A 27,786-nucleotide genomic window follows, 5' to 3' on the forward strand; every position below is an offset into this window, starting at 1 on the left:
AAAGCAAGCTCTTTTTTTCCATGGACCAAATTAATAAGCAAAAATTTAACAATGAATTTTGTAAAGAAAATCAGAATAAAAGTTTGTCTTACCTATTAAGTGCCCTACCTTTGAGCAGCAAGACTGTAATTTGTCAACGACACCATAGTTGGTAGCAACAGGCAATCTTACTCCTCTGTGTATCTTCTTTTGCCAGTTGAATCCTTTGAGTTTAAACTTCTTGCTGAGGCTGGTCCTTTGGTGAAGCCAGAGTCCTCTCTCTAAGTTTAAGCAAAAGAGACAGTTGGACCCACAGTACTGTTTTAAAGGCATTTGCAGAACAAAAAAAATCCTGTGGTATAACTAATGAGTTATATAAACTTGTGCATTATGCTAGTTTAGTTTCCAAAAGCAGTCAGGACAGGCACAGAAGACGATGATATGGGCAATCCTTAATCTTTAGGGGTGTTACACTTTCTTACTGGGGCTCAAGAGTAGTTATATCATCTACTTTATTACTGTTTCAGAACATTTGATGTAAAATACTTAGAAAAGCTAGAATTAACTGAGAGGATATATTCTATAGAATTTATTTCTAAAATACTAAATCTGATTACTATTTTTTTAAATAGTAGAAAGCTACTGTTATTTTCAAAACATGCACAGGTAGAGTTCATTAACATGTTCCTTGGCATGAGAAATTTCAACATTTGCTTTTTCAATATTTCTTAAAAAAAAAAAAAAAAAAAAGTATCTTTAAGTATCTTAATTTTGCTGTTCTCAGTAATCACTGCCTATATGCAAATTATTAATTGTCCATTTTCTCCAAGAAAATTCAAAGTACAAACCTTATGAAGTGATGACTACATGCTATTCAGTTGTAAAGATATGAGTGAACATGTGACATGCATGAGTTCTTCATAAGTGCTTCCTGTTCACGGTCTCTTCCTCCTCCTCCATCACAGGCAGCTTTTAATTTGGTTGTTCTGAAGCATTGTTACCTAAGGAGGAAGAAACCTATAAATATTGTTGAGAACTTTCTGTCACTCTGCTGGCTGATATCAAGAATTTTAATTACTGTAAGAACATCCAATTCATTTAAAACATCTCCATATTTTGCAGCCTTAGTTTTTGTTTTTTCCTTCCTCCCTTAATCTATGTATCTGGGAAAGGTTTGTTGTACAGTAAGGTTTTTAATTAAAATCAAATGAATGTGAGGGCAACTCTAGTGTCCTCTGTGCAAGCTACCCGTTACTCTGGAAGAAGAGTAGATTATAATTTTCACTTACGTTAGCAAGCAGACAAATTGGAACTGTGGTGAAAAACGTCCTCTCCTCCTCATTGGCTCTGAATAGACAGTTATCAGGGAGTGATCCCAGCGGGGTTCCTACACACACTCCCTTTGCATACACACAAACAGAAAGGAAAATTACCCCCATAAGCTGCCAACATGTGGTAGGGGATCCTCTTGAAGCCTGCAGATCCACAGGAAGAGAGTCATGCTTGATACAGCAGAGCCCCAGTACAGGATGAAAACCTATGACTGGGGAAAGCAGAAAAACTTTACATAAGAAAAAGTTCATGATACTGTACATTGTTGCTTTTCAATTGAGATGATACCAGGGTTAGGACAAAAAATAAATAAAGGTAAACTTCATTTATGTATTCAAATATTTTCAATTGAATCTTAGCAGTGACACTTTGATAAAACACCTGAAGAAAACTAATGTCAAATAGAACTAAGTCAAAGAAGTTTGCCTTATGGGTGTTTGTCTCTAACTGTGCACTTGCCAGTGAGCCATCAAGACTGGATTAGCTTTTCTTGATGGGCAGGAAAAATGGTGGAATGTACAAATGAACACCACTGTTCTAATATGAGGATCAAGGTAATTCTGTTGTCTCGAGACATGGGCAGATACACCTTGGGGTGAGTGATGGGTAGACAGAAAGGTCAGTTTAGAGGAAAAGGAGGAAGCAGGCAGGAGGTAGATTAATAAGGACTTTTTTTTTTTCTTCTTCTAAAAAGGGCAAAAAAAAAAAAACAAATACTATATAGGAGAGAATAAAAGAATAGGGGAAAAAAAAAAAAAGGAAAGGAAAGGAACATATCCCCAAAACAGGAATGGAAAAGTATATGCCTGTTCACTACAAGTTTAGCCATATCAAATAATAATATGAATTTTGTTATTTAAAATATTTTAAAGCAAATATGAACTTGGTGCAAATAGAAAATGTTGTTTTGCCATAGAAATTGTATGTAGGCAAAATATTAAATAAAAGACTTATCCAAAAGCATGGGGTAAAAACAACAAAAGAAAATAAAACACTAGAAGCTACGCTACCATGTCTTTTCTTTACCTATGTCAACTGCAAAGTCAAGTTCAGTATCATTTATCAGCTCCTAGACACATGTTCCTCAAATAACAACAGACACTAAAAGCAAAAAAAAAGAAGCATGTGTCCTTTTTATTAGCATTTTAGCTTGGAATTTTCAAATGGGACTTCGTATATTAGGGTAGCTAATTTTTCTCTACCAGAAACTTTTTTTTTTTTTTTTAAAGAACTTCTCAAGAATGAAATTTGAAATCTGGATTATGGGCAAAGGTCATCCTTGCTGGGGTAGTGGGGGATTGATTATTGTAAAAACAGTCACCCATTTGTGTTTTTCTGAGATGCTGATTGAGCATAGGTTTTTAGTTTCTTGAATAGATTTGAACATTATGTGCACGGGCAGCTAGTTCTTCTAACAAAAAAAACCAACAAAACACAAGAAAGCATGCTATTTTTCTAAATACCATTACACACAAATACCACCATGTTAGTTTTCACATAACAATGCCCACATAAACAATGCTTAACAACTGGGTCCTTCTTTTAATTGACGGATGTAGGCACTTCTATGGAAATATGTCTGAAGTGTAGTTTGTGAAACATGTTTTAAAGTGTTTGATGTAAAATAAGCGCTAGACATTTAACAGTGCAAAAATAGTCAAAATCTGTAGGTTACAAATTTGTTCCTAAGAGCCTCAGCCTGTAATAGTGTCTTAGTAAAGTCAATCTTTTAAGTTAAATTGCATTCTGGTGTAATAACCTTTTGCAAATAAAATGATTAATACAGATGTACTGGTTAATACCTGTTAACATAAAATATAGCAGTTTTGTTATTTTGATTTGTTTCTATCTACAACTAGTAGTTAGCAATTTTGTAAAAAAAAAACAAAGCATTTATTACATTTTTACGTTTAATGTTTTCATTGTTCTAACAAATACGAACTATGTCAAATTTACACTGTCTATTCCAAACCTTTCTTTTTTGAAGGTTCATCTCTCTCTCTGTATATATATTTCCCCATAAAAATATAAAATTGCTTTGAAAATTTTTGTTGGCAAGTGGTAAATAATAGGCCACAGCATGGATTCAAAAGTTGATGGTCTTTTCAGACATGTAATCCATTCAAATCAGACTAGTAAAATTGTGGTGTAATTGCAGCAATTTATTTAAAATTTGTACATTACATCTAACTTTACTATTTTTTGAGAAATAGAACTATTAAGTAATTAACATTTTCCATTACAGATGATCTTGCATACTAAAGTTATGGAGATCTCAACAGTAAAGCAACATATTTAATTGGACTACTGCTTTTAAACTGTTTGAAGAAGCCAAGGGAAAGAAATTCCATCCTAAATCTGTACATGGAAATAATTTTAAACTTCACGAACTACACATTTCCTTAATTAGTTTCTTCTCTTTCTTAAATAAGTTGTAACATCAAAGATGCCAAAGGGTAATATAAGCTACAATAATATTCAACAGAACTTAACCTAGACCTTATGTTGTAATAATTTATTCAAATTAACTGTATTCTTCTGTATTTATATTTTCAGTATTTATTATGAATGATATGGAATTTGATGTATTTATTGTGGCTTACTACTGCAGTGTATATATTACAAAAATGAGCATTTTTAAGTCTTAACATTAGTTTTTTTGTTAATTAGTGGCACTTGTATCGGCTGTATTTTTATTATATATTGTACAATATATATTGTCCATTTGTTTGCAATGAAGTAAAACAGGTTTCTACGTTACATCATGGCTGCCAGTGCATTGTGCATCTTATTTCTACTTTGCAGTCACTAGACATTCCTTTCTTCCCTAGCGGAATCAGAATTAGTACTGCACATCCTCTCCAAGACTGCAGAACCTATAAAGCAGCTCTGTGAAATTTCAAGCATTTTGCCCATTCCTCATAGTCTGATAGTATAAGAAGAAACTCTTGCAGTTTTTTGTTTTGTTTTGTGTGTTAAACCTAATCAGCATATAAACATTTAAGAAATCAACTGAAATGCCTCATTTGGTATATCTGTTTGCCCTTTAATGACACTACAGCACATACTTTTCTTTGGCCAGTGGAATAAACTACATGATTACTCTGCAGATAATCCTATTGGTTAAAAGTTAATGAAAGAATGGTTTTCAACAGCTGTAGGGGAAAAAAATTGCAACAGCTCTCTCTGGTGGCCAATTTGGAGTAATTTTATGGAACAAATCATTTTAATGGCTACAATGGCAGAGAAGCTGCACTGCTAAATTTCAGGAGAACTGCTTAATTATTCTGAGAATTGCTGATCAACATTGCTTCATTAAGATTTAACAATACAGTTTTGTGCCATCTTTTTAATCTGATACTTATAAAAACTGAACTTTACATTTGTAAAAGGTAAGTCGTCTGCAAGTGTGGTGACAAATTATGTACTGCTGAATTACTTGTATTTACAACAACTGCTAAAGATATTAAGTTGTTCTCTGTGTTCTAAAAAAAAAGTTCTCACAAGATTTAATGTAGCATTTGTTTTTAATTTGTTAGGAGTTACACATGAGAATAAATGAACCTTTCTTATCAAACTGCTTTTTGCATTGCAATGAACTACAGTTAACAGTGCTCCAGGGCTTGCTATGATGTACTGACATAAAAAACTTTGGAAAACAACTTCCAAAGCTAGCGTTCTAATTTAAGACATCAGGATGCCAGTTCAGAAATAGGAAGGCTTAATACTAAGATTCAGCTGTAAGCTGTTCTATTAATAATACTCACGCTTCTGTAGATCAGCAGTTACTCCCAAGGGTGATGAAACAAATTCATCAGGTACAGTGAGCTAGCAAAGTCCCAGTGCATTTAATGGCACCATGTCCAGGTAGATCAGGGGTAGCAGGGCCTCTTGTTCGTGGGAGCAGGGAGAACTGGGACTGCCTTGACCCATGAGCCCTGCAGACTTGAAACATTTAGGACCAGGCATAAGGCTGAGCTGTCCCAGCCCAGAATCAAGCCTTCTTCAAAACTTGCAGTTATTCTCCTGAATGTATAAGAGAGCACAGTGAGATAGAGATTTGTGCTAGTTTTTTTGGTAAATGTAGGTAGCCCGCATAGACAGTTCGTTGATGTATGAGCTTTACATGCTGCATATGTAAAAATATTTAATTTTCCCTCCTCAGAGAACAGCAGAACATAGTGTCATTGCTGAAAATATTTAAATTAAAGCCAAGGCAGTAAATGAGCCAGAGAACCCCCTTCGACAAACTGATTTTCCATGTGCCATTTGTATGAACTCCATCATCCTGTTTGTCAGAAATGCCAGCTTTAACATGAGGCACATGAAGGCATTTTAGTTTGGTCTTTGAAAAGTATTCAAGCATTAAAAAAAATAAATTTAATTTATTAGCTTAGAGGAGAGTAAAGGCTTATAATGTAAATGCTTCAATGTATACTGTGATCATGAAATTTGCAGAACTAATGAAGAGATTTGCTGAAGGTACAAAACTACTTGTTTTCAGTAGGTATTTCAGGAAGATTGTGTGTTTCAAGTTTCCTGGTAAATAAATAGGTCTTATAGAACAAGGAGGACCTGATACTAAGGGAAGCAAAGCACAGGGGAAAATTTACCTCATGTTAAGCTGTTTAAGGTAGAGTAAGCGATACAGCACCCTGGACTACATTCAATACAAATTAATTAGCTCTCTATTTAAAGAGTGTTTTGGATTATGCAACAGATATTTATTGGTTTCCAATACTAAAATGGGATTTAGCTTACCTCTGACAGGTAGTTGAGAGTCCAGGTAACAGACTGAATTACTGTTGTACTAAGTGCTGCAGAAATGCTGCTCATAGCTTAAGGAACAGAGAGGAAACATATAGAAAAGATTAGAATGTTTGCAATAGTAGCAACAGTTAAAAAACCCTACATTAAAATGTTTTTTTTACAGATTTTGGACTACTGACCTATAATAGGCCAGAAAAGAAATCTCAAAATATTAAAAAAAATAAAGACAAACATAAATTTCAGAACAAACCTTCCTCTTCCACAGCTCAAACTGAACAGTAAATATAATAATTGGTTGACCCACTACACCTAAATCTTTGTAGAAAACAGTGTATGAGACAAGTACATATATTGCTATATCTGTTATAATATGGTCTTAGATTACCAGTTAGAAAACCAGAAAAGACAAAAATTAAGTTTCTCTAGCAATGAGCACCTGCTCAAGAAAGGATTACTACTACCTCCAAATGCAATAGAACTCATTTCCTTATTATTTAAAATCTAATTTTTGAACACTATATATAAGAAGAAAAAATGGAAATCAGTAGATCTATCATAATTCAGATATGCAAATCAATAGGAAAAACAGGTTGCATGAAGGAATCACCCTTTAGTGGTTTTAAAAATAATACATTTGCTATATAATGTGAACTATGAACTAAAAGAACTAAAGTCCTTTTAAACAGTTATTCTAAATATTTTGTGTTTTAGAAGTGGTTCCTTAAACAGTCTTGGTTTACATTTCATACCTGGAGGCCAACGCAGCAGAGTTGCTATCTACATCATTTCCCCATCCTCTATTCATGCTTGTATAATCTCACTGACCTGTATCCTATTTTTCCTCAACTCCTTCTCCAGTTTGTCAAGGGCATTTGTTGTCCTTCCAGTATTTAATCTGCAAACATAATAAAAACAGTTTTATTCCAGTACAATTTTTCAACAACTTATGTCCACCCTATAGCAACTTATTTTGTCATATTGCTTCATAGCAATATAGGAGATTCATAGGAGAGTCTCACAGGTGTCACCAAAACCCTTAACAAAAGCCAAGACATGACTCAAGGGCATGATTATCAAGCCAGAAAAATAAGCTAGCAGAAGTTAATGCTCCTGACAAATTCTTGCTGGTCCTTGCTTACGCCTTTGTTGTCTTCCCTTGCTGTCTTCTTGTTGACTAAGAAGTACTGAAATGATTTCTTCTTGTGTTTCTTCAGAAGCTGAACTCATTAGTCCAAATTTGTGAAACTGACGAAAGGCAGACTTCCTTCTCCCATTCAAAACAAACCAAAACAAACCAAAAAACATCCATCCATTAAACAAATCGTACAGATAAATAAGCATTTCTTCTTAATGATATTTATTATTTACTAGGACAAAAGGACAAATTTGAACAGGACAAAATACACTAATTTCAATCTCTAATACCCAGTCTTTCATTTTTTATTCTCAGCTTTATATTGATCATGCAGCCAAACACTTTTCTTTGCCTTCGCTTTAAAAAATTAAGTTTTCTTTCCCTGTGTTTCCCTGTGACTTTTTAAGATAAAATCTTTTTATAAAATCTTTCTTTTTTTTTTTCCCTAGTGCAGTCATTGAAGGAAATACTAAAGTATTTTCTAAAATACTAAAGCATTACTATCTGCATCGAACTAGGCTTGATCTTGTTGTTCCACATCATATGCACCTTTCTTTCACACATTAAAGAGTGCATTAATGAAGGCAAACTAGTTGATATTACACCTCATTTTTTCTTCCACTGAATAGATACTATGGATATTCAACACAATTCTGGTAAACTGCAAAGCTTAATAACATTACTGGCACTTCTAGACCACAGTTAAGTCTTTTCTTTGTCTTTAGGCTGCTACTTTCTTTCCTTGCTAGAAGTATATTATTTTAATTTCATATTAATTTTCAGCCCCACCGTACCATAAAACATGCAAACTGAAGTTTTTTTTTTTTTTTTAAATAAATCAATCTCTGTAATTCACACCAACCAGTTAAGTCTTCTCCAAATCAGAATATAGAACTTTATTATGAAAGTTTACCATAGTAAAGTGCAATTTTTATGTGATCTTAGATGTTTTAAGTATGGGATGATCATTAATCTCACATTCATACCCTGAAGTAAACATTTTCAAGTTAGAGTACATATCTGTTCCCTAAGAGGACATTTTTGTGCAGAGGAGTTACCTTCATTAAAGAAGGTCTGAAACAGTCACAGTAAGAAAACGGGCATGATTGGTGATTGCAATGGAAGACTAACAGAATAGTGCTTAAAAACTGTGCATCCAGTAAAATAACCAATGAAATAAATATTTTTAAAATACTTAATCAAAGAACGGCCATTTCTGAAGTAATACCTCTACATAATCCAAAAAAGTGTATTTCTGATGCTTACAAGACTACAGTATTTCATTAAAAGAGCTAGCAAAACAGTTAGGAAGACCACTTTGACTGTTAAAACTGAGGTCAGTCCTTTGAAAAAAGGAAAATGGCATTAAAAAGGAAAAAAGAAAATCAACATTTAAATGTTTGCACAGGAAATTATGGACAAATAACATTAAAAACATTAGGTAAACATTGCATAAATCACTAAAAGGTAGAAACAAAATGTGTTAGTGGATAACAATTTAAAGGTAACAATGAACAAAAATCTGAACACTCTGTTAATGTTACAGTGTAACTGTCATAAATTTAAAGTTCATGAAATTGTAAAAAAAAAAAAAAAAACAACAACAACAAAAAACAAACAGCTATACAAAAAGTTTTGGCTAAATAAAAGGAGATTAATATCAGAATAAGAAGATTTTCCATTAAAGTGATCATGCATAAATAACATATTTCAAGGAGAATGGACATTTTCTTCTACAACAAAAGGACTGATTTTCTAGAGGCACAGCACAGTATGCTAGCCTATTTAGCTTTAAACAGAAAGTCAAATGTTTAATTTTTTCAAATGAGGGAACATAAAAAATAATAAGAAAGCTTCATTGAGTGAATTAAACAATTAAAAACAAAACAAAACATTAAGTCAACCAATTAAACATAAATATATATATATAAAGCCTCTTGGTTTTCAGACAGTATACAAGAATTTCTTGTAACTCTACAGAGAAAATCAGTCATCTTCAAAAGTACTTACGATACATGGAAAAGCAATATACAAGGTCCCCAAAGTGAAAAGGGACAGTAAGATCTACAAATCAATGGTCAACATATAAAATCTTATTGTGGAAACATTGTAAACGTTTTTTCTTAATTGGGATCTCAAACATTCTTTGGTGTAAAGGACTGCTAGGGAATCTTTGCCTACACATTTTATATCCAACTTAAATAAGAGAGAAAAGAAACTGTTTAAACATTTTGCATTTAAAGTATGCATCACTTTAAAATGCAGTATGCATATATGGTTACAGTGTAGAATGGAACTGCTTTTTTTTTTCCTTTTTTTTTTTTTTTTTTTTTTTTTAATAAAATGCTCCTGTCTATAAATAGCAAATCTTAATGGTTGCGGCCAAAGATCCACTTCTGGAAGGGGTCTGATGGATTGCAGGATACCAAACTTGGATGCTCTCCGTTTCCTGTAAGGCACATATGTAGTGCTTCACTGTACAGAGTTTGATCCTAATGTGGGTGAGAAAGGAGAAAAAACAAAAAAAAAAAAGTAAACACAAATTTCCTTCCCTCCCATCACTTTTTGCAAGTTCAATGTCTGTAAAAAGAGTAAGGCCAGACAGTGAGTGCAAAAGGAGGCTAGCAAAAAAAAATATTAGTAGAATGCAAGTGCTAAATTGTTTTGCTAGTAAAAAATAAATATTTTGAAAGACACAAAGCATTTGGATTGACTTCCAGGTGCACGGCCAGATGTACCTGATATCAATGATATCAAGTGTGTGTTTTTGTATTTTTTAAGTGAATACTTTACAATAGTGAAATCATCAAGTTTTGATCTGGTATCTACATTTTTCTCCCAAAACTGAACTTATTTTTTTGCTTCACTTTTGTTTTGTTGGTGTTTTCTGTTTTATTAGAAACTAAAAATTAACTCATGTAAGAGGTCATTGATAATTCACCGTACAGTATGAATTACCTTTTGATGCTGCCATTGCTCTTCTCTAAGTGCAAAGGTTTTCTGGCCTTTGTAGTTGCATTCGCGAAGCTGCACAGGTCCTTTAGAAGCATGCAGACAAAGCTCCTTCTGAATGTTATGCCGAATTTCATGATGTGCAGAATACTCAAAGTACTATTTAAATAATTTTTAAAAAGTTAAGTAAATAAATGCTAACAAGAGTATTAACCTAAATTATCCCTTTGACATTCCAATAAACAGAGGAATAGATTTCTTTTGTTATTCAACAATTCAAAACTGCAGAATTATTTATTTGACTTTAGTATATGCATTTTAAAAGTATTTACAAAAGTAAAAGCCTTTTTAAATACTAATGGAAAAGAATATAATTAATAGTATCTAAATGTAGAAGTTGTAAAAAACACTTGATGCACATGCACTATGATGCAAGATTCTCTTGTATGCTCCCCCTGAAATCATAACCACAAGGATACATAAGAAACAGTAGAAATAATTGCATGGATAACTTTAGTTTTGGCATTTCTTAACTTTAAAAATCTTCATTCAATTTTTTGTTGCTGGATTTTACTTTTTCCTTAGAGAACAAAAACCAGATTTTGTCACATGGAACAGTACTGACTGCCATTTGTCAACTTCTGCTGTTTGAACTAAACAATAAATGCTAACAATAGGATGCTGTCATGTTCTCTGTGAACTAGCTTTTAGAAAAGTGTAATGTAAGGACACATTTTGTGAGTGAATTTTAGTGTTATTTCTTGACAGCAGATTACTTTTAAGGCTCAGGTATCCTTGGCTATAGTTCAGGTCTAAACAGGGATTTAATTCTAATATTTACAGAGACAGCTGTCCTTTTATACTCTCTATCTTATCATCATGGTCTCTTCCATTTCTTTCTCTCAATACATCAGAATTCCTGTCATGTCCCATTACCACTGTTTCTTGGCTCCATATGTCAGCCTTATTCACTTTTGACTATTAAGCCATGCTCACTTAGCTCCATTTCACTTTCAACTGTCTGCCTAGTTGGTCAGCTTCTGGCCCCTCACTGCTTTGACATCAATGGGAGCAGCACTGAGGAACAGACACCTCACTCTTAAGACACTGCATCCAACATCACTGCCTGAAACAGGCACTCATAGGAGTGACCTCCTTAGTCATTTAACTCTCAAACATAATAGTTTACTTGAAATCTGTTAATCTAAGTAAACCTGTTTTGAATTATCTTTTGAACTCAAAATCTCTGCAAGCCCTGCAAATATGACTTGAATACTAGCTTTAAAACTTCATTCATCTTGGACATTGAGATGGACATGTTACTAGAATATGTTAAAAAAGAAAAAATGAGAAACAATTGAGGGACAACTCAAAAACTAGGTTCTTTCTTCCACTCCCCTCTCCCATCTCAAACATTTGAGCTCAAAGGACAGGTAGCATAAACAATTTTAGCCTGCACTGCTGAAGTCTGAGAACAAAGAGCATAAAGCAATTGAAAATACGGTATTGTAATGAGAAAGGTTAAGTAAGAAAATAAACACATTTCTTGTGTATTACAAGCACAATCTATGTTAAAATGACTCAAGCTATTAAAGTATGGCAGGAGAAACTAAAACACCAGTTCTAGTACAATCCAAGCTAAAAAAGACGACAAGCATACAGCAGATCTACATGTAGCTCTTAATACAATGTCTTGGCACACTATTCCTCCATTAATGAGTGTGACAATTTGAAAAGGCTAATATAGTATTAGAACAGAATAATAATAATAACGATAATAATAACAATAATAAGAATAAAACCTTCAGTACTGTAAGAAGCTAACGTAACAGGGTAGCTGTTAATCCAGACAGTATTCTGTTTTCCACAAAGATCAATTAGGATCGAGTGTCTGAGTTTTCAGTGTGCTATAATTAGATGTTTTTTATAGTTGAAGATTTTATTAAAAACAAACAAACAAACAGCAATTTTCTAATCAAAACATTTAAATCTTTGTTGAACGTGAATTATTACAGATATACAGTCAATCAACTTTGTTCTCCAAATAGCTCTTTAAAGCAACAGAGAATTGTGCATTTCTGGGGGAGGGAGACGTTACTTTTGTTAGTATTACAGTAGTGCCTGAAGAATTCAGTATCTGACATCTATTGCAACTCATACTGTAGAAGAAACAGAAGATCATTGCTGTCTCCAAGATCTATGCAACAAAAAGAGCTCTTCTCTGACATATTCAGTCATATTATTCGCTTGCATTAGCCAGTACAGGGTAGACCACTCTGACCTCACACTATGAGGCTACAAGCATGATAGAGAAAGATGGCTCAGGCCTGGCCACTTGGTCTCCCATTGGCTGGATTCCCATTAACATCTTCCTTGACAGTGTGAGTCCTGGTGGCAGAGAAAGAAGCAACAGTAGGAGGTATAAGGAAAAGAGGAATTAAGAAGAAAACACAAGAAAGTAGTAAGGGTAGGTTGAAAAGGTTTTGCACAGAAAGGAAAGATAATGTGAGGTAGTGTAATGGTGTAAAAAAACTTGAATCTGTATACTGAACATAAAAGGTTAGATGTGAGGCACAACAAAATGAACGGTATGAAACCTGCCTTGAGCAAAGAGGAATTAATTCTTACAAAAACTATTAAACGTTTAAAAATTGCATGCTAAAAGTGAGCCAATTTCTCTACAACAAATGAAAAGCTTTCATACAGTAAAGTTACAGCTGAATAGATCATAAAAATCAGGGATCAAATATTTTACCTGATTTCCTCCAAGTCCATGGCAAGAATACATAATCAATGGTTTGCCGCCATGGTTATTTTCACCAACGTCCAGACACATGTGGTTACCTATGTTTTTTAGCTAAAGAAAAGGTGTTATTAGCAAAAAAGAAATAAAAAAGCTCAGTGGGTATGAGAAAAATTTAACTGTCTCACTTGCATATAAATCTAACCTGTGGCTTAACAACAACTACAGCTTTTAATTTATTTTTTCATTTCTACTATACTCAAACCTAAAAATCTTGTTCTCAGTTATTTTTTCTACCCAAAAGCCTACTAACCAAATTACAGTTGTCTACAGCCACGAACCATGAATTATTCAGCTACCAGTATACATACATGGTTATTACATTACTCAGATTACAATTTTAAAAGATTGACATAAAACATTAAAAATTGGAGGAAGGGAAAGCTTTATTTGTCAATACATGCTAAATATTCACATTGACTCGAGAGTAAGAATTATTAGTTGTTCAATTTTTTTTGGTTTTAGCATTACAAAGTTTAAGAAGTTGACAGAGGAGATACAATGGTCTTTAAAATAAATTACGTTAAACTATGAACACGTGTTTTTCTTACCATAAACCTAATTTTGAGGAGTATATAGCTCTCATAGTACAGTTTTCCTCATTAACATGAAATAAAAATTCTCTCAGACTTCTTATTATATAAAGCTAAATTTATTTTAAAAATTCAGGAAATTTCTCACCACTGGCTTAGTACTTGTGTGTCACTCTCACTAGTAGTGATGGGCAGAATGTTGCTTATCAGGTTGAGAGATCCCTTTAAGCAAAGCTCGTGTTACCAGAGCTACAAAATATTTAAACCACATGATATGCAGGAGAGATTCTTTGCCCACAGTATTGACAGAAAACTCTAGAGACATTTATGATAGCTAAAATATAAACACCATGGCTAAGGTAGCATAAAAGATTAACAAACTTCCTGGATTCTAGAATGCTAGTGAAAATAATTAAACTTACATATCCAGAAAACAAAGGATTCAGGTCTGGAACATATGCTTCCGGATAAACATTATTGAGATACCAGGTAAAATTTTTACACTGCAGACGCTGCCTTAAGACAAGTCTTTTTGAGATGTCTCCAAATGTTTTCTATTGCAGTGATGGAAGGAAGGAAAGATGGCAAAGGAATATATTAAAACTATTAATATCAACCTTATACATATAAATCTATGATACTCTGTACTGTAGCATCAAACAAGTTTTAAGCTTCATTTGTCAATCTTTTTTAAAAAGTACTGCACTACTGCACTTACTGCCATTTGTTTTGCCGTATCTGTATAACACCACTAACATCCTGCCTGCTGCATTTCAAAACATAGCGAAAAAAATACAACATTGTGACATGGAAGCAGTAGAAGTATCCTTAGAGAAAGGGGAATGTTAACAGTATCATAAGGTGGGAAAGCAAAAACAAGTAAAGACCATATTGACCACAGCTTTAAAACTAACTGCTGAATATATCGTATGTTATTAAAGAGAGTGCTGAATTGGATTAATTAATAAGCACTATAGTCAGTACAGCACTGTCTCCCACACTGAATTCAGTTGTCTTTACCTGCTAAACATACTCTAGAATTCTAATGCTATTATGGATACAATATTCACTAAACTTTATCATATTAAGAGCAAAAAAATGGCTTCTAAAAGAAAAGCATAAATTCCAGCTGGTGAAACACCAAAGTTCTGTAACACTTACAAAAATAAATACCTCTTCCACCAAACTCTGAATTTAACTTATGTTTCTGAACAGATAGAAATAGAATCAATATCTACCATTGAATATGCTTTATTCTGCAGCTGAAGAACAACAAAAACTGCTTTTTAAATAAAAACACTTAAGTAACTTGAGACATTATATTTCTTCTTATAAAAAATAAGTTAGTAGTGAGCATAGATAATACAAACACCATCTGTGCTCTTCTGGAAGTTCCAAAACTTATTCCATGCAAACAACCCAAGATTTTAGAGGATATATGAGGAAAAAAAAAAAAAAAAAAGCTTTCTAATTAGAGATACTTAAATATACAAACAAATGAAATCAACACTGTCACCACCCAAACACTTAGTATTTTCTAAATGTTTTTTGGGGGGCTACAGGATTAAGTACTGAACTATGCCTATATTTTCATTAAAATGTCTAGAATTCTTACATACTTTGTCAATAAATAACTTTTGCTCACCAAAACTTTCAACGCAGCAAGTGTGATTTCTAATACCACCACCACCACCTACTTGTTTCACAATTTTTGCTGCCTCTGTGTTTCTTCGGTAAAAAATTTCTTTATATTCATCCATCCAGACTTCTGCAAGGCGGACTTGATTACGTGTAATCACTTGAGTACCTTTTGGAAAAGTATGGGGACTCTTGCTGCGAAAGACATGGCCAACAACAGAGCAAGGCATGATCTCCAACTGTCCACCACATTGCCATACCTAATAATAACATTTTTTGTGTAAGTGTAACACAATTACAATTAAGGGGGGTGAAAAAATAATATTAAATTACTGTACACCTAAAAAAAAAATCAAAAACACCAGCAAGAGGGTATGTATCAGGAATACCATAAGTGAATTTCCTAATCAGGTTAACCTTGGGAGCATACACTTCAGCTATCAAACTTAAACACATTAAAAAAAAATAATAACAGTTTAGTGAGCACGTTTGTAGTTTATTTCATAGGTCATAAGTAATTTATTTTCCATGTCCTAGATGGCTAAATCAGCAGAGAAGTCAAGATCTGATGCCAAACTGTCCTCAAAAATCATTCAACTATCAGTGTAGAGACCAGTACTAATTAAGTAGCTAAACTTACTCTGAAAGACATTTCTATATTTTCACCTCCCCATATTTCCATTTCTTCATCATAACTTCCAATGTGTTCAAAGTAGTCTTTTGATATTGAAAAGAGACCTCCAGCAAAAGTAGGTGTTCTGCAAAAAGAGAAATTTACCAAGGAAAATAGGATTCAAACTATATTTAAGGTAGGTTTTCTTAAATACAAATGTAAAAAGTTAGTATTAATGTTCTAGGTTGTTTTCATGCATTTGTCAGTTTTACACTACACTGACAGATTTTCCTGGTATAAGCAATTAAATCTGCCCACACTGAGTCTTGTTTTAACGTTTTATTGTCATTAATTAACAACTAAATTAGGCAAATGACTGCTGGAATAACAGACTATCAGGAAAAATTATGTTTTCCCTGTATGGAGAACATCAAGCAAAATGACTATGCCTTTAGACCAGGCCAAAGTCCATAACAACTACCATTGAAAAAACCACTGAAACAGTCTAGTATAAGGTGCTCTGAACCTTTGGTGTCATTCTTTCAGGGATGATGGATGGAGAGACAGAATCTGTGGTACTGTCTCTGAAAAGAACAGTTTATAGTTCCCCTGTCCCTCTCCCTTCTGAAAAAAACAATAATTACAGAATTTGCTTATGATCTTCCTTGTGTTTGTGAGAAAATGGTAATGCAGAACAATTATTGTCTTAAGGAAGCTGCATTTGTATGAAAGTTGTAAAATTCACAACCTGGTTCCTAAAGCAAATATCACAAAAAAAATCTGTAATGCTAAGACTTTTGATCATACTCATGTGAAGAACTAGATCATTTACAAATAGATTTTTATAATAAAAATCATGAAAACTGAAGGATATTACTCAAATTACATTTACCTAATTGGGTAAGTTTCATCTTTTCTTCTTTTATTTTCGTGTTTAGGAAGAGACTCCCATCCAAATGACAAACTCCAATCAAAATTTCCTCTGTTGTGGTTATGCCCATAAGGAGATGGTTTACTGAATTCAAAAGTGTTGAGATCTATAGAAGCAATATCAGGGCTTACGACAGCAACAGAGTTCTCAGCTATTCTTGCCAATAGTGGCTCCAACCAGCCATAAAAGCATTCACCTATGGAGAAAATGGGAACAAGCACTGAATTTTCACTTGACTATATAGTAGTACACAGAGAATAATTTAACATACCCACATTAAACCAACACATGCTGTTTTTAAATGGCACTGCCAGTTATACTTTCAATAACATAAAATAGCAATTCAAGAGTTTATGCAATGTTGACATACATAACTCATAAAAGTGAAACATTAAATCAAAGATTTATTTTAAACCAGACCTGGTGTAGTTACACTTACAGTGAGCATCCAGAAAGGTAAGGGTCTCTCCTGTTGCTACCGAAGCTCCCAACAACCGTGCAGTGATTAGACCTTTTCTCTCCTTTTGACGGACTACTTTAACGATTTGAAATTGTTTCACATATTCATCTAGTTTATCATGCAAGTATTCTAGAAAGAGAAACCAGTTTTAGGATATTATTCACTGTTGTAATATGAAATTTTAGGCAATGGCATGTATAAACTAACAGAATAAAGGATTCACTCTAATTCTAAAAAAGGACATTTACCGGTATCTGTTTGTTCTGCAGTATTAACTGTTTGAATATCAACTCAAAATCCATTCTCATGGCAAATTCATCACATATCTACTTCCTCAAACTATCTGCAGAACCTGCAATCTTTTTTCATTAATGACAGCTCATTTTACAAATGGTTTTTAGAGTCTACAATATTTACTTTCAACAGAAGCTATATTGAAATAACTTTTAAAGGTGCAAAATTTGATAAACAACCCAACATCCCTCATAAAACATCCCACAATTTTTCCTCCCTTTGCCTACCCTTCATATTAAACTGCACTACTGAACATACTTCACATCCAAGTAATTCAATATACTAGATACAGGCCTGCAAGTAAGTCTAAACAAACTGATGAAAGCATGTATGTACAGACACGTTCATCTAAAGTTAAACATATAAAGTTTTTGAACATGCATTTATGATCATACTCAGTATGCATAGTTCTTTTTGTCAATCAGCTGAAGTATTAAAATTAATTTTCCATCAAATATTTTTTTTTTTAGGAAAGAAGTTTCACTTCATAGTAATGAAATTCATTTGCATAAAGGCAATCACTATGATAAAAGACCTACAAGCATTGGCCAATTTATCCTTAGGTACTTTGTTCTATAAACTGTAATTAGTTTTAAGCACATACTACAGAGCTACTTGCCACACAACCATTTTTACTGTTTAAGCAGCCCTAAAATTTGAATAATCAGAATTGGGGTTTAAAAACCTCTGAGCAAACAAGAATTTCTTATTTGACAATGCTTAGAAAGAAAAAAATCTGGGAGAACTATTTTTTATTTTATAGGAAATAAAAGAAATAAAAGCACTTTGAAAACCATATGGTATTTGTTACGGTGGTAAGGATATATCCTCTTTTAACCCATTCTATATACATTCCTACCATGCCTTAAAATCAATAAATAAATGCTGTTCAAGGGAAAATAGAAAGACTTCTTACCATCCACACTGGCATCATCCACCAATATAATTTCCTTTAGCAATATGGCCGGAGACGTATACATCACGCTGTGAACAGTTCTGAGCAGAGTGGACCACGCTTCATTATGAAAAACTATTATAACACTTGTGGTTGGCAATGGTGGGCAACGCTTAAACTTTTGTTCGATACATCTACAGATAGGAAAACATCAAATGTTACCAAATGGACAAAAAGTTTTTATTTGAATTCTTAAAAGAAACCCTTCCCCTTCTATTACAAAGCTTTTTAAGTATGGACATTAAATCTTTCAGCTTCTCCAATTTCTGTCCAAGTTTTGGAGCACAAAATTGGGTGCTCCAGCTGGGAAAGCTGCACAAAGTATTTTGTAAAAATCTGATAAATAAGAATTCCACTTGAACAATTGGCTCATTTCGATTTCTGTCTCATAAACATTTGAGTACACTTCATATAGCACCTGGATCTTCTTCAGACAAAAATACGTTTTCTTCCTGAGACCAGCACTGAGTTGCAAAGTCAGACTAAGTCACCATTACTGTTGAAATCCAAAAACATGAAGAGAAGTATTTACAAGAAGAAATTAAGAATTTGAAAGGAAAAATAGAACAAATCTAATTCAGATCTTCAATAATTTTCAGAAATATCATATAATGCTTAGAACAGTATATCCCATTCAAGGGAAACAATTTTAAACATACAATTTTTTTCAAAATGCATGTATTCTGAATAGAACTCCAAATCCAACTGTAAGACAAGAAGACATGACAACACTCCTGTATTTCTAAATTGGTTGCACACTCACTGTTTATTGCTTGTCAACTCTAGAGACTGGAGTACTTCTCAAGGCAATTATCACAGCCATTGCCAAAGCCCTCACAAAACATACAGGCCAAATCTCACCAGTTACACTCCAGTAAAGGTTACTGCAAGCTGTACAACGTGTAAAGTGCTAGGCATACTGCCAGCAGCAACTCAGTAAGGTTAGTCACTTCTGGCACAAACAGCTGAGAACATGCACAGAGATGGCTCAAAGCTAAAACCCACTCTACCCACCAAGTCCTAAAATCTTCATTAATACAGTTTCTCCTTCTTACAGATTGCAGAGATGTTCCATTGCCTGGTTTGCCAGTTTACTATTCCTACTTTTTATTGAATTATACTGGTGGTTTTACTAATAAAAAGGGTGGGAGTGGGGAATGGTGTTTAAAATAGAAAAAAAGTTTAAGCAACAATTTTAGTTTTCTTCTAAGTAAAACTTAGGTTTCCAGAAAGTCACTGAGAAAATGTAGCTTAAAGGCAGCAGTAGAAAACCTTATTTAAATATGGTTACTATGAATTCAAAACCATGAAATAAGTGAGCCTTTCTGAACTTTCTTGGCTTTTGCACTGTGGAACATTATGTACAGTAAATCATCATGTATCACCAAGAGACTTTTCCTCTCCTAAACGATAATCTAATGCTGAAATCAAATCACTTTATGGTCTTCACATTTCTGTTTCTGACAAGTTTTTCAACTATTGGGACATACACATTTCCACATACTCAGGAGGTCGAGTGTCTGGTCCAAGATCTCTGTGTAACGAAATCCTATCGCTCGCAAATGCATTAAAACAGTGTTTTTCTTCTCCACGGTCTTTTTCTTTCTGCTCTTCTGAATTTAAGTTGATGGTTTTAAATGCTTTACCAGAAGCTCCAGGAGCATTAGGATCTTGAAGAGGTCGATCTAGAAAGGGTTTTAGTTCCGTTGCAGTATAGTGTCCTGGCAAACAGTGTCTCTCTCCAGGAACTTTAGTTTGCCGAACAGGTGCTTTTATCTGCATTTTTGGCTTTGCACCATTGATATTGTTCATAGCATTTAGCACAAGACCTAATACATGACTTTTCTTTCTGACAATTGGCTCAATCCCTCCTTCATCTTTAAAATCTTGAACACCCACTTCTCTTTGTAATAAAAATAAAAATACCAGAAAGAAAAACACAATAATGCTAAATTTCCAAAGTCTCCAGTGAAAAAATAATTTTTTGAATAGTTTAGGCATTTTTTTCAAAGCCATTCAAGTTTTAAAAGTCTGTCACAAAACAAGTGTTTTCCAGTGAATGATGTTCTTTAATACTGAATAGGTCACACCATTTCTTGAAAATATAATACCTGTAAATTAAAATAAAAAGTATCAAGTTAGACATCTAGTATACAACAATGTAAAACTACAACAAAGCAATGGGCAGGAATTAATTCACAACCCCCAACTGTCAAACATCATATATCCATCACTTAAAGATAGGCTTTACCTATCTGTAAAATACCCAAGGTGCTCTTTCCCCATTTTTTTAAAACATACTTCAAATAGAAGAACCAGAAAGCAGACATTCCAGTAGGAATAAATCACTATTTCTAGACAAAGTCACTACTTCACATGCAATCAATATGGTGAGCTCAAGTTCTATGCAGAAAGATCCATGTGAAAAGTGAACAATAAAGACAGAAAGGACTTCTCAAACCATTTATTTCTACAGTTTTGAAATTTCCAATATTTTGAAAAACATTTCTATTTCAAGATCAGACTTAAGTAACAAGACTGCCAAGTGGAAAAAATATATATATATATTAAGATTCATTTTGTTATCAGTATACATGTTAAATGCAGTCTTAATACAGGTAATTGGTAGTAGGTTAATTTAGGCTGAGTGCCATGCAGTCAATCTATATATTTTTTCATTCATTTGTTCTGTACTTTCTGGCATATTCTGGTGCAACTCATCAAGAGAATATGTCACAGAGTTCTCCTTTTTCAGGAACTAAATTCTTTTTTACAGACAGGCAATTACTCAGTGGCTTTCAAAGATGAAGAACTATGGAAAACATTTCAGGGCTACCAGCATCCAAGCGATTTGAATTCACTCTGCAAAACTGGCAGTTTAAAAGAAAGGTTAAAAATAGCAACCAGCCTGAATTCAAAGCACGGATTTATTTTTGTATAAGTTGCACGTATGTGAACTGAGAAAAGAACTAAGCAGCAACCAGGTAAAAGCCATAGTTAATTCCTGCTTCTTAACTACTGACCACTGAACTGCATAAATAAATAAAATGACATAAAATAAAAAATAAATTTTCTATTTCATCATTTAAAACAGAAATATATTCAGCATTTTTAATTAGAATATATTCTCAGGAAGAGATATAACTTGTAGAAAAGAGAAAAAGACATCACTCAGTTTCCCTCAAGAATTTGCAGGGTTAGGTATCCAAAGTTGTTCATATTATAGTTTATTTCAAAGCTTATGTCAGCTTTTGAAATCAACCCATACTTTCAAACCACAGTAGTTTTACCATAGAACTATTGTTCTAAAAACACAGAGGGGTGGAACGATTTCTAATCCTATTATAGCATCTCTACGTAGATACTAAAACGTACCAAAAAAAAAAAAACCTTCACAAGGCTCACAAATTTCTCCCTCACCCCCCAAAAAATTAAATCCAGTGCACTTCAGTCTCAAACATTATTTTCCCAATTTTCTTTAGTACTGATAACCTTGTGCTATACTGATGCCCGTATACAGTAAACATACGAATAAAAACCTTTTCTTTCTTTCTTGGGGAAGGATTGTAACCAACTTGCCAACCTGCCGGATGCCCATCCAGCATCACTCCCTCTCCTCAGCAGGACAGGCGGGTGAAAATAAGATGGAAAAGCTTGTGGGTTAAGATAAGGACAGAAAGATCACTTGACAATTACCATCAGGCAAAACAGACTCAGGGAAGATTTATTGCCTATTAAAAATGGACTAGGACAGTGAGAAACAAAGACAAAGCTAAAAACACCTTCCCTGCCCCCCAACCTGCTTCTTCCCAAGCTCAGCTTCACTTCTTCTTTCCTGACCCCTTTATCTCCTCTCCACACAAGCAGCTAAGGGATAATAGGGATCACAGTCAGTTCCTAAGTGTGACCACTGCCCCGGACAGCCTGTCCCAGTGCCCGAGCACCCTCTGGGTGCAGAACCCTAACCCCCAGCCTGACCCTCCCCTGTCCCAGCTCCATGCCGTTCCCTCGGGTCTTGTCGCTGTCCCCAGAGAGCAGAGCTCAGCGCCTGCCCCTCCGCTCCCCTCATGAGGGAGCTGCAGGCCACCATGAGGCCTCCCCTCAGCATGCTCTGCTCTGGGTTGAACAAACCGAGTGACTTTAAGCCAGTTCTCATACGTCTTCCCCTATAGATCCTTCACCATCTTTGTTGCCCTCCTTTGGACACTATTTAATAGTTCCCTTGCCTTGACTGGCTAGCAGTGCTGTGCCTGATGCACACCAGGGTACAGCTGGCCCTTCTGGCTGCCAGGGCACACTGCTGACCGTTCAGCTTGCCACTGACCAGAACCTCCAGCTCCCTTTCCACAGAGTTGCTCTTAGGCCTCTTGTCCCCCAGTCTGTATGTACAGCCAGGTGCACAATCTGGCACTCGCTATTTTTGAAATTCATGTGGTTGCAGATTGCCCAGCCCTCTAATTTGTGAAGATCTCTCTGTAAAGTCTCTCTGCCCTCCAGGGAGTTAACAGCCCTCCTAAGTTAGTGTTACCTGCAAAGTTACTTAGTATACGTTTGAGTCCTGCATCCAGGTCATTTATGAAAACATTAAAGAGAATTGACCCTAAAATGTAACCCAGTGGAAACCTACTAGTGACTGGCCACCAGCTTGATGTAACCACATTTACCTCGGCCCCTGGAGACCGACCCATCAGCGAGCTGTCCACTCATCATGTTCCGTATTTATCTGGCTGTTTGCTGGACATTTCATCCAGAAAGATACTGTAAGAAGCAACATTGAAAGCTTTGCTCAAATACAAAAAGATTACATCAACTAGTTTCCCTTGGTTAACTAGGTGGGCAACCTTGTCATATGAGGAGATGAAGTTGATTACACAGGACTTTCCCCTCACAACCCCGTGGTGGGTGGCCATGACCAATGTCTGCATAGTCTTTCAAGCCATGGTCTTCTCCACGGGCTGCAGGAGAGTCTCTGTTCTGGTGCCTGGAGCACCTCCTCCCCTCCCTCTTCACTGACCTTGGTCAGCAGAGCTGTTTTTCTCACATTTTTCTCACTGCTCTCTCTCACCGCTGCTGCACAGCTTTTTCATTTTTTATTTATTTATTTTTTACCCTTTCCTAAATATGCCATCACAGAGGCACCACCTGCTGTGCTGATTGGCTCAGCTTCGGCCAGCAGTGGGCCCATTTTGGAGCCAGCTGGAGCCAGCTGTGTCCAGCACAGGGCAGCAGGGCAGCCCCTCATCTCTTCTCACAGAGGCCACCCCTGCAGCTACCAAAACCTTGCTACATAAGCCCACTACATAATGCAAATCACGAAGCATACGTACAGTTCAGCACCTGCCAAAGAGACTGTAACTTGTAAAACCACTATTGCTAAATAACCACAGCCTCAGCGTGAGTCTGCAGCTTCTGCATCCTGTTAACGATGAATGTTTTCATAACGCTATATAAAAAAAAAACAAAACACATTATTGTTTCTCAGTGCACCATGCATAAACACATGCAATATCAGTAAGTCTTAAAGCTTAGGATTCCAACAATCGATATACATACATTTTCTTCGAATAGAAAAAGAAAACATATACATGCATACGTATGTGTAATATAAAATACCTCAAATATATGTATAAGATACCTGGCATCTTCCTAATTTCACATGCAGCCATTTAGTCATAGTCTATCACACAAACATCTAGGAGGGGAGCATAAGGTTGTTCTTGTTTGTTTCCAAACACCGTTGGCCTCAAATTTTTATTTTTATTTTTGTATCACTAAATAAGCAACAACATCCTCCAGCCTCCTCCTCTGGGCCTCTTCATCATGGTAAAGAAAATTTGTCCATAACAAGGGGAAGCTTCAATATACATTCTGCTTTGAGATACAACATGAAAAGATGAGCTAGAAGTTAATTCTTCATAGCAACATTGACTGTTTAACACTGAAATTACGCTTTAATTTGAGAACTGAATTAATATTTGAGTCAAATATTTAAGAATCCCTTTTTGATATAATGAGCTGGCCTGAGACTACTCAAGAAAGGGTAGAAAAATTACATGATATAGCCACACATCTGTTATCTGCCTTTGCATCACAAAAATCTTTAAACTAATTTAACAATTACGCAAGAGAGTTAAAGTTGCAGTTATCAGATTACCAGTCTGTTTTCAGCGTTTAAATTAATATAACAATTTTTATCTCTGCTAAGCTTGCTAACTCTTTTTTTTTTTTTTTTTTTTTTTTCAGTTCTTTGTATACCATATGAACTTTAGCTTTGTTTCCTGCAACATGAAAGAAAAAGGGACCAAAGATTTCTTACGTAGATTTTAGCACATATTTCAGAGTAATAAAATCTGCTGCTGGTTTTGATGGTGGCACAGTAACGTAGCCTTCACAAAACATTTGAAGTTAACAGGTACATTTTACCAAAAACTCAAACCAAATTGATGTTAATTTTATTTGGAATTAATTCCTTTAAAACTTGACCATATACAAATCCTTAGGACACTCATGATCAACACAACAAAATAGTCAACATATATTTGTAAAGCAAAATAAAAAATATCTATAATTCATCAGGAATATTTCTTACACTATCTGTTTTGCATACATCTGTCTTTAGATGTGCCATTAAAGACTATAATAAGTAGAGCTAATGAGTAAACAAGAATATATATATATAGTAATTTACTCATCATTTAGTTTTCTGTGTAACCATATTAATTTTTATCTTTGACAATGTATTTCCTTGCATTGGAGACAACTGTACTGCCTGCTCACGCATAACGACTGCCAAAACACACAGGTGAAACGTGTCTGCCCCTAGAAATGTAATCACAATTCATGTAAGCGGGCTGTGTGAGTAGAGCAACACAACTTATCCTTTTAATGTGAGTTCATACATTGCAGCAGCATATGTGGCAGCATGCCGTGCACTGAAATAGTGCAAGTGGTGCTTCAGAAGCTGTTTTGGGAAGAAAGGGTCAAGTAATAGCCTTGGGATAGTGTGTGCAGCAGTGAAATGGACAAACGAGCTCCTTTGGTACAAATGCTTATAGTCTTGGATATGGGCAAATTCTGAGTGTAATTTTATTGACAAAATATATTAAAGGGATAATGCTTGACAACAAGAGAAAAGCTCTTTATCATACAAGACAGTATCAGTTTCCAGAACACAGACTACATTATCCAAACAACTTTTGTCATGAAAGCAGTGACTTTTCTATGGTTTTTAAGCAGGATAAATTTTGTAGTCAGAAATGCAATCTTTATTCCCCACAAACACCTCACACATTTTTATGGCATAGCAACATCGGTAAGCACAAACTAAGCTACTGTTCCATCCTCCAGGACATGCTGAAGAAATATGTGGCACAATTAAATTCCCTGAGTTGACTGTTCAGCAAAGTATTTAATATGCTATTCATTAGAGTTACTTCCAGTAATAGTAGCCTGCATTTTTGCAGCACTTTGAAATAATTAGCCCTAAACACCAGAAGTTTGATTTCAGGGAAGGGTTTTTGTTTGTTTGCTTTTGTTTTTAAATAAAATAACCAGAAAACTTATATGCACTATAAGTCTTCTAGAAAGCACTGAAAAGCAGCTGCCATGCTACTTCAAACCACATCACACGGGTAGCGCATGAATTCAATACACAGTCTATGTTACATTATGCCACCCACTAACTCTGATGTCAGACTGTCTGCAAACACCCTGTATGAGAAAACCTCACTCCAGTAGCCAACATGTAGACAAATCTGAGTGTTTGTTATCTTAGTCTGAATAAACCTGAACAATATTATTTGACCTTAGATTTTTTTTTTTAACAAAATTGTTTGAAAATGTACTTTTCTGTTATGTTAAACAGGGTTCTGTTTCCTGAGAATGTTAAGGAACTTAAAAAATACTTTAAAAAATAATGATTTAATCCTTATGAATTATTTCAATCACATTTTTTATACGACTTAGGCTCAACTTTAAGCTAATTCCTAACTCCAACATCACAGTCTCATTAAAAACTCATTATCTCTCATTATCTCTATTTTCTTGTACCCAAGTATTCAGTCCCTTCACCAAGACCTTAATGTTCCCCAATCAGAAAGCAGGTGTCGGAAGAGGAAATGTGGATCAAATTCTTGAAGAAAAAAAGACCTGCCCCTGATGATCAGCCATTCTCACCAGATTAGCAGAAGTCTGTTAAAGATACCCAGCTACATTTGCTGGACTGGTAAGAAGTCCTGTTGTCACCACCAATACAGCTGAATCTAAAATTCTAGATGAGGCTTTTTGTCTTTTCGTGCATGAATACCAACACAGGCGCTACTAAATTATTAGCTACTGAAATATTAATTTTGGAAAGTGATAATTTCTTCTTCCACTACCACATAAATCGAGATTTTCTACCAAATAAATAAATAAAAATCACTAAACAAAACTGCACCCACTTCCCAGAAGTACATCCACTCACATTAGTATCTCAACACTAAGAAATGTCAAATTTGAAGTGAATTTTTCATACATGCTTAGCTGAATATGGAATACTGAGGCTTTCCATACAATCAAGAACAAAAGCACTTAAGAACTTGGGGAAAATGGAAACGGTTGCTAAAGTTTACCAAACTATGCTACTGCTCATGATAAAGTTAGTATCTGTCTTAAATAAACAACTTACAAAATGAAACATACAGAATTTAAGGATTAAGGCTTCACCTGAAACAGAGAAACAGAATCGTTTGGTCAGTTTCTGCCTCTGCACTTGCAGAAGATACTTGCCTGCCACAAAGATACTTGCCACAAAGATATTCCTGCTGGTTAATCTCCTAGACAGGGCACAGGCTCCTAAAAGACTAGAGATTGGCAAACTCCAGATAGTGTTTCTTCACATGTCTTCTTTGAAGCTCAGACTGCGGAAATCTTGTTCTGCTCCTGAGAAGAGGAAGCTCTAAGAGGAATACTGACCGTATTCAGTTCTCCGGTCTTAGAAAGTCTAAGGGCATAGATTTTTCTAGTAAAGACTGAAGGCAATCCACCGCAGTGATTATTATGGAAGAGAGCATCTGAGCATTAAGTGCATGGCCTGAAGTCTGTTTTACTCTCTAATTAGCCTTTAAATTGGCCTTTAAAGTTGTTTAAACCATAAGTGTAAGGCAAAGCAAGTTTTCTTGTTTCTTTTTGGTCTCTCTCTCTTTTTTTTTTCTTTTCTTTTTTTCTTTTTTTTTTTTCTTTAAATGTAATGAGGTTTACAGGGTCAATTGCTGCTAAACTGATCTTTGTCAGAACCTTCCAAAGGTGTCTTGTCTTCTCTTTCCTCCTGTCCCCATGTGACTGGCTCTGTGTGTCACTGCTGAATAAATTTACATAACAAAACCAAAACAAACAGTGATTTGACTACGGA

At 34.8% G+C, this 27,786-nt stretch overlaps 2 protein-coding genes across 21 annotated transcripts in view; one reads left to right on the forward strand and one right to left on the reverse strand.

Moving 5' to 3' along the window:
* Positions 1-4,323, forward strand: part of CSRNP3 (cysteine and serine rich nuclear protein 3) — a 102,459-nt gene extending 98,136 nt beyond the window's left edge. For 10 of the 13 annotated variants that reach the window (XM_072040886.1, XM_027462031.3, XM_021272053.4 and 7 more), the window contains one exon: positions 3,557-4,323. In XM_072040886.1, the coding sequence (XP_071896987.1) occupies positions 3,557-3,610 (54 nt within the window). In that variant the 3' untranslated portion in view covers positions 3,611-4,323. The remainder of the gene's footprint in view (positions 1-3,556) is intronic. The other 3 variants (XM_072040887.1, XM_072040888.1, XM_072040889.1) reach the window with 1 other exon arrangement.
* The window catches only part of GALNT3 (polypeptide N-acetylgalactosaminyltransferase 3), a 53,248-nt gene that overhangs the window by 23,408 nt on the left and 2,054 nt on the right, over positions 1-27,786 (reverse strand). For 2 of the 8 annotated variants that reach the window (XM_038181869.2, XM_038181870.2), the window contains exons 2-11: positions 19,900-20,506; positions 18,357-18,529; positions 17,126-17,275; positions 16,648-16,882; positions 15,783-15,900; positions 15,202-15,402; positions 13,927-14,058; positions 12,924-13,025; positions 10,175-10,327; positions 8,087-9,708 (exon numbers count right to left, since the gene is read on the reverse strand). In XM_038181869.2, coding sequence (XP_038037797.1) covers positions 9,586-9,708; positions 10,175-10,327; positions 12,924-13,025; positions 13,927-14,058; positions 15,202-15,402; positions 15,783-15,900; positions 16,648-16,882; positions 17,126-17,275; positions 18,357-18,529; positions 19,900-20,411 — 1,899 coding nt within the window. In that variant the 5' untranslated portion in view covers positions 20,412-20,506 and the 3' untranslated portion in view covers positions 8,087-9,585. Of the gene's footprint in view, positions 1-108; positions 261-827; positions 981-1,412; positions 1,523-5,078; positions 5,338-6,072; positions 6,150-6,830; positions 6,977-8,086; positions 9,709-10,174; positions 10,328-10,406; positions 12,557-12,923; positions 13,026-13,926; positions 14,059-15,201; positions 15,403-15,782; positions 15,901-16,647; positions 16,883-17,125; positions 17,276-18,356; positions 18,530-19,899; positions 20,507-23,059; positions 23,166-23,722; positions 23,778-27,786 lie in introns of those variants that run through there. The other 6 variants (XM_072040896.1, XM_072040895.1, XM_072040894.1 and 3 more) reach the window with 6 other exon arrangements.

Source organism: Anas platyrhynchos, chromosome 7, assembly GCF_047663525.1.
Source record: "Anas platyrhynchos isolate ZD024472 breed Pekin duck chromosome 7, IASCAAS_PekinDuck_T2T, whole genome shotgun sequence".
Lineage (NCBI taxonomy): Eukaryota > Metazoa > Chordata > Aves > Anseriformes > Anatidae > Anas > Anas platyrhynchos.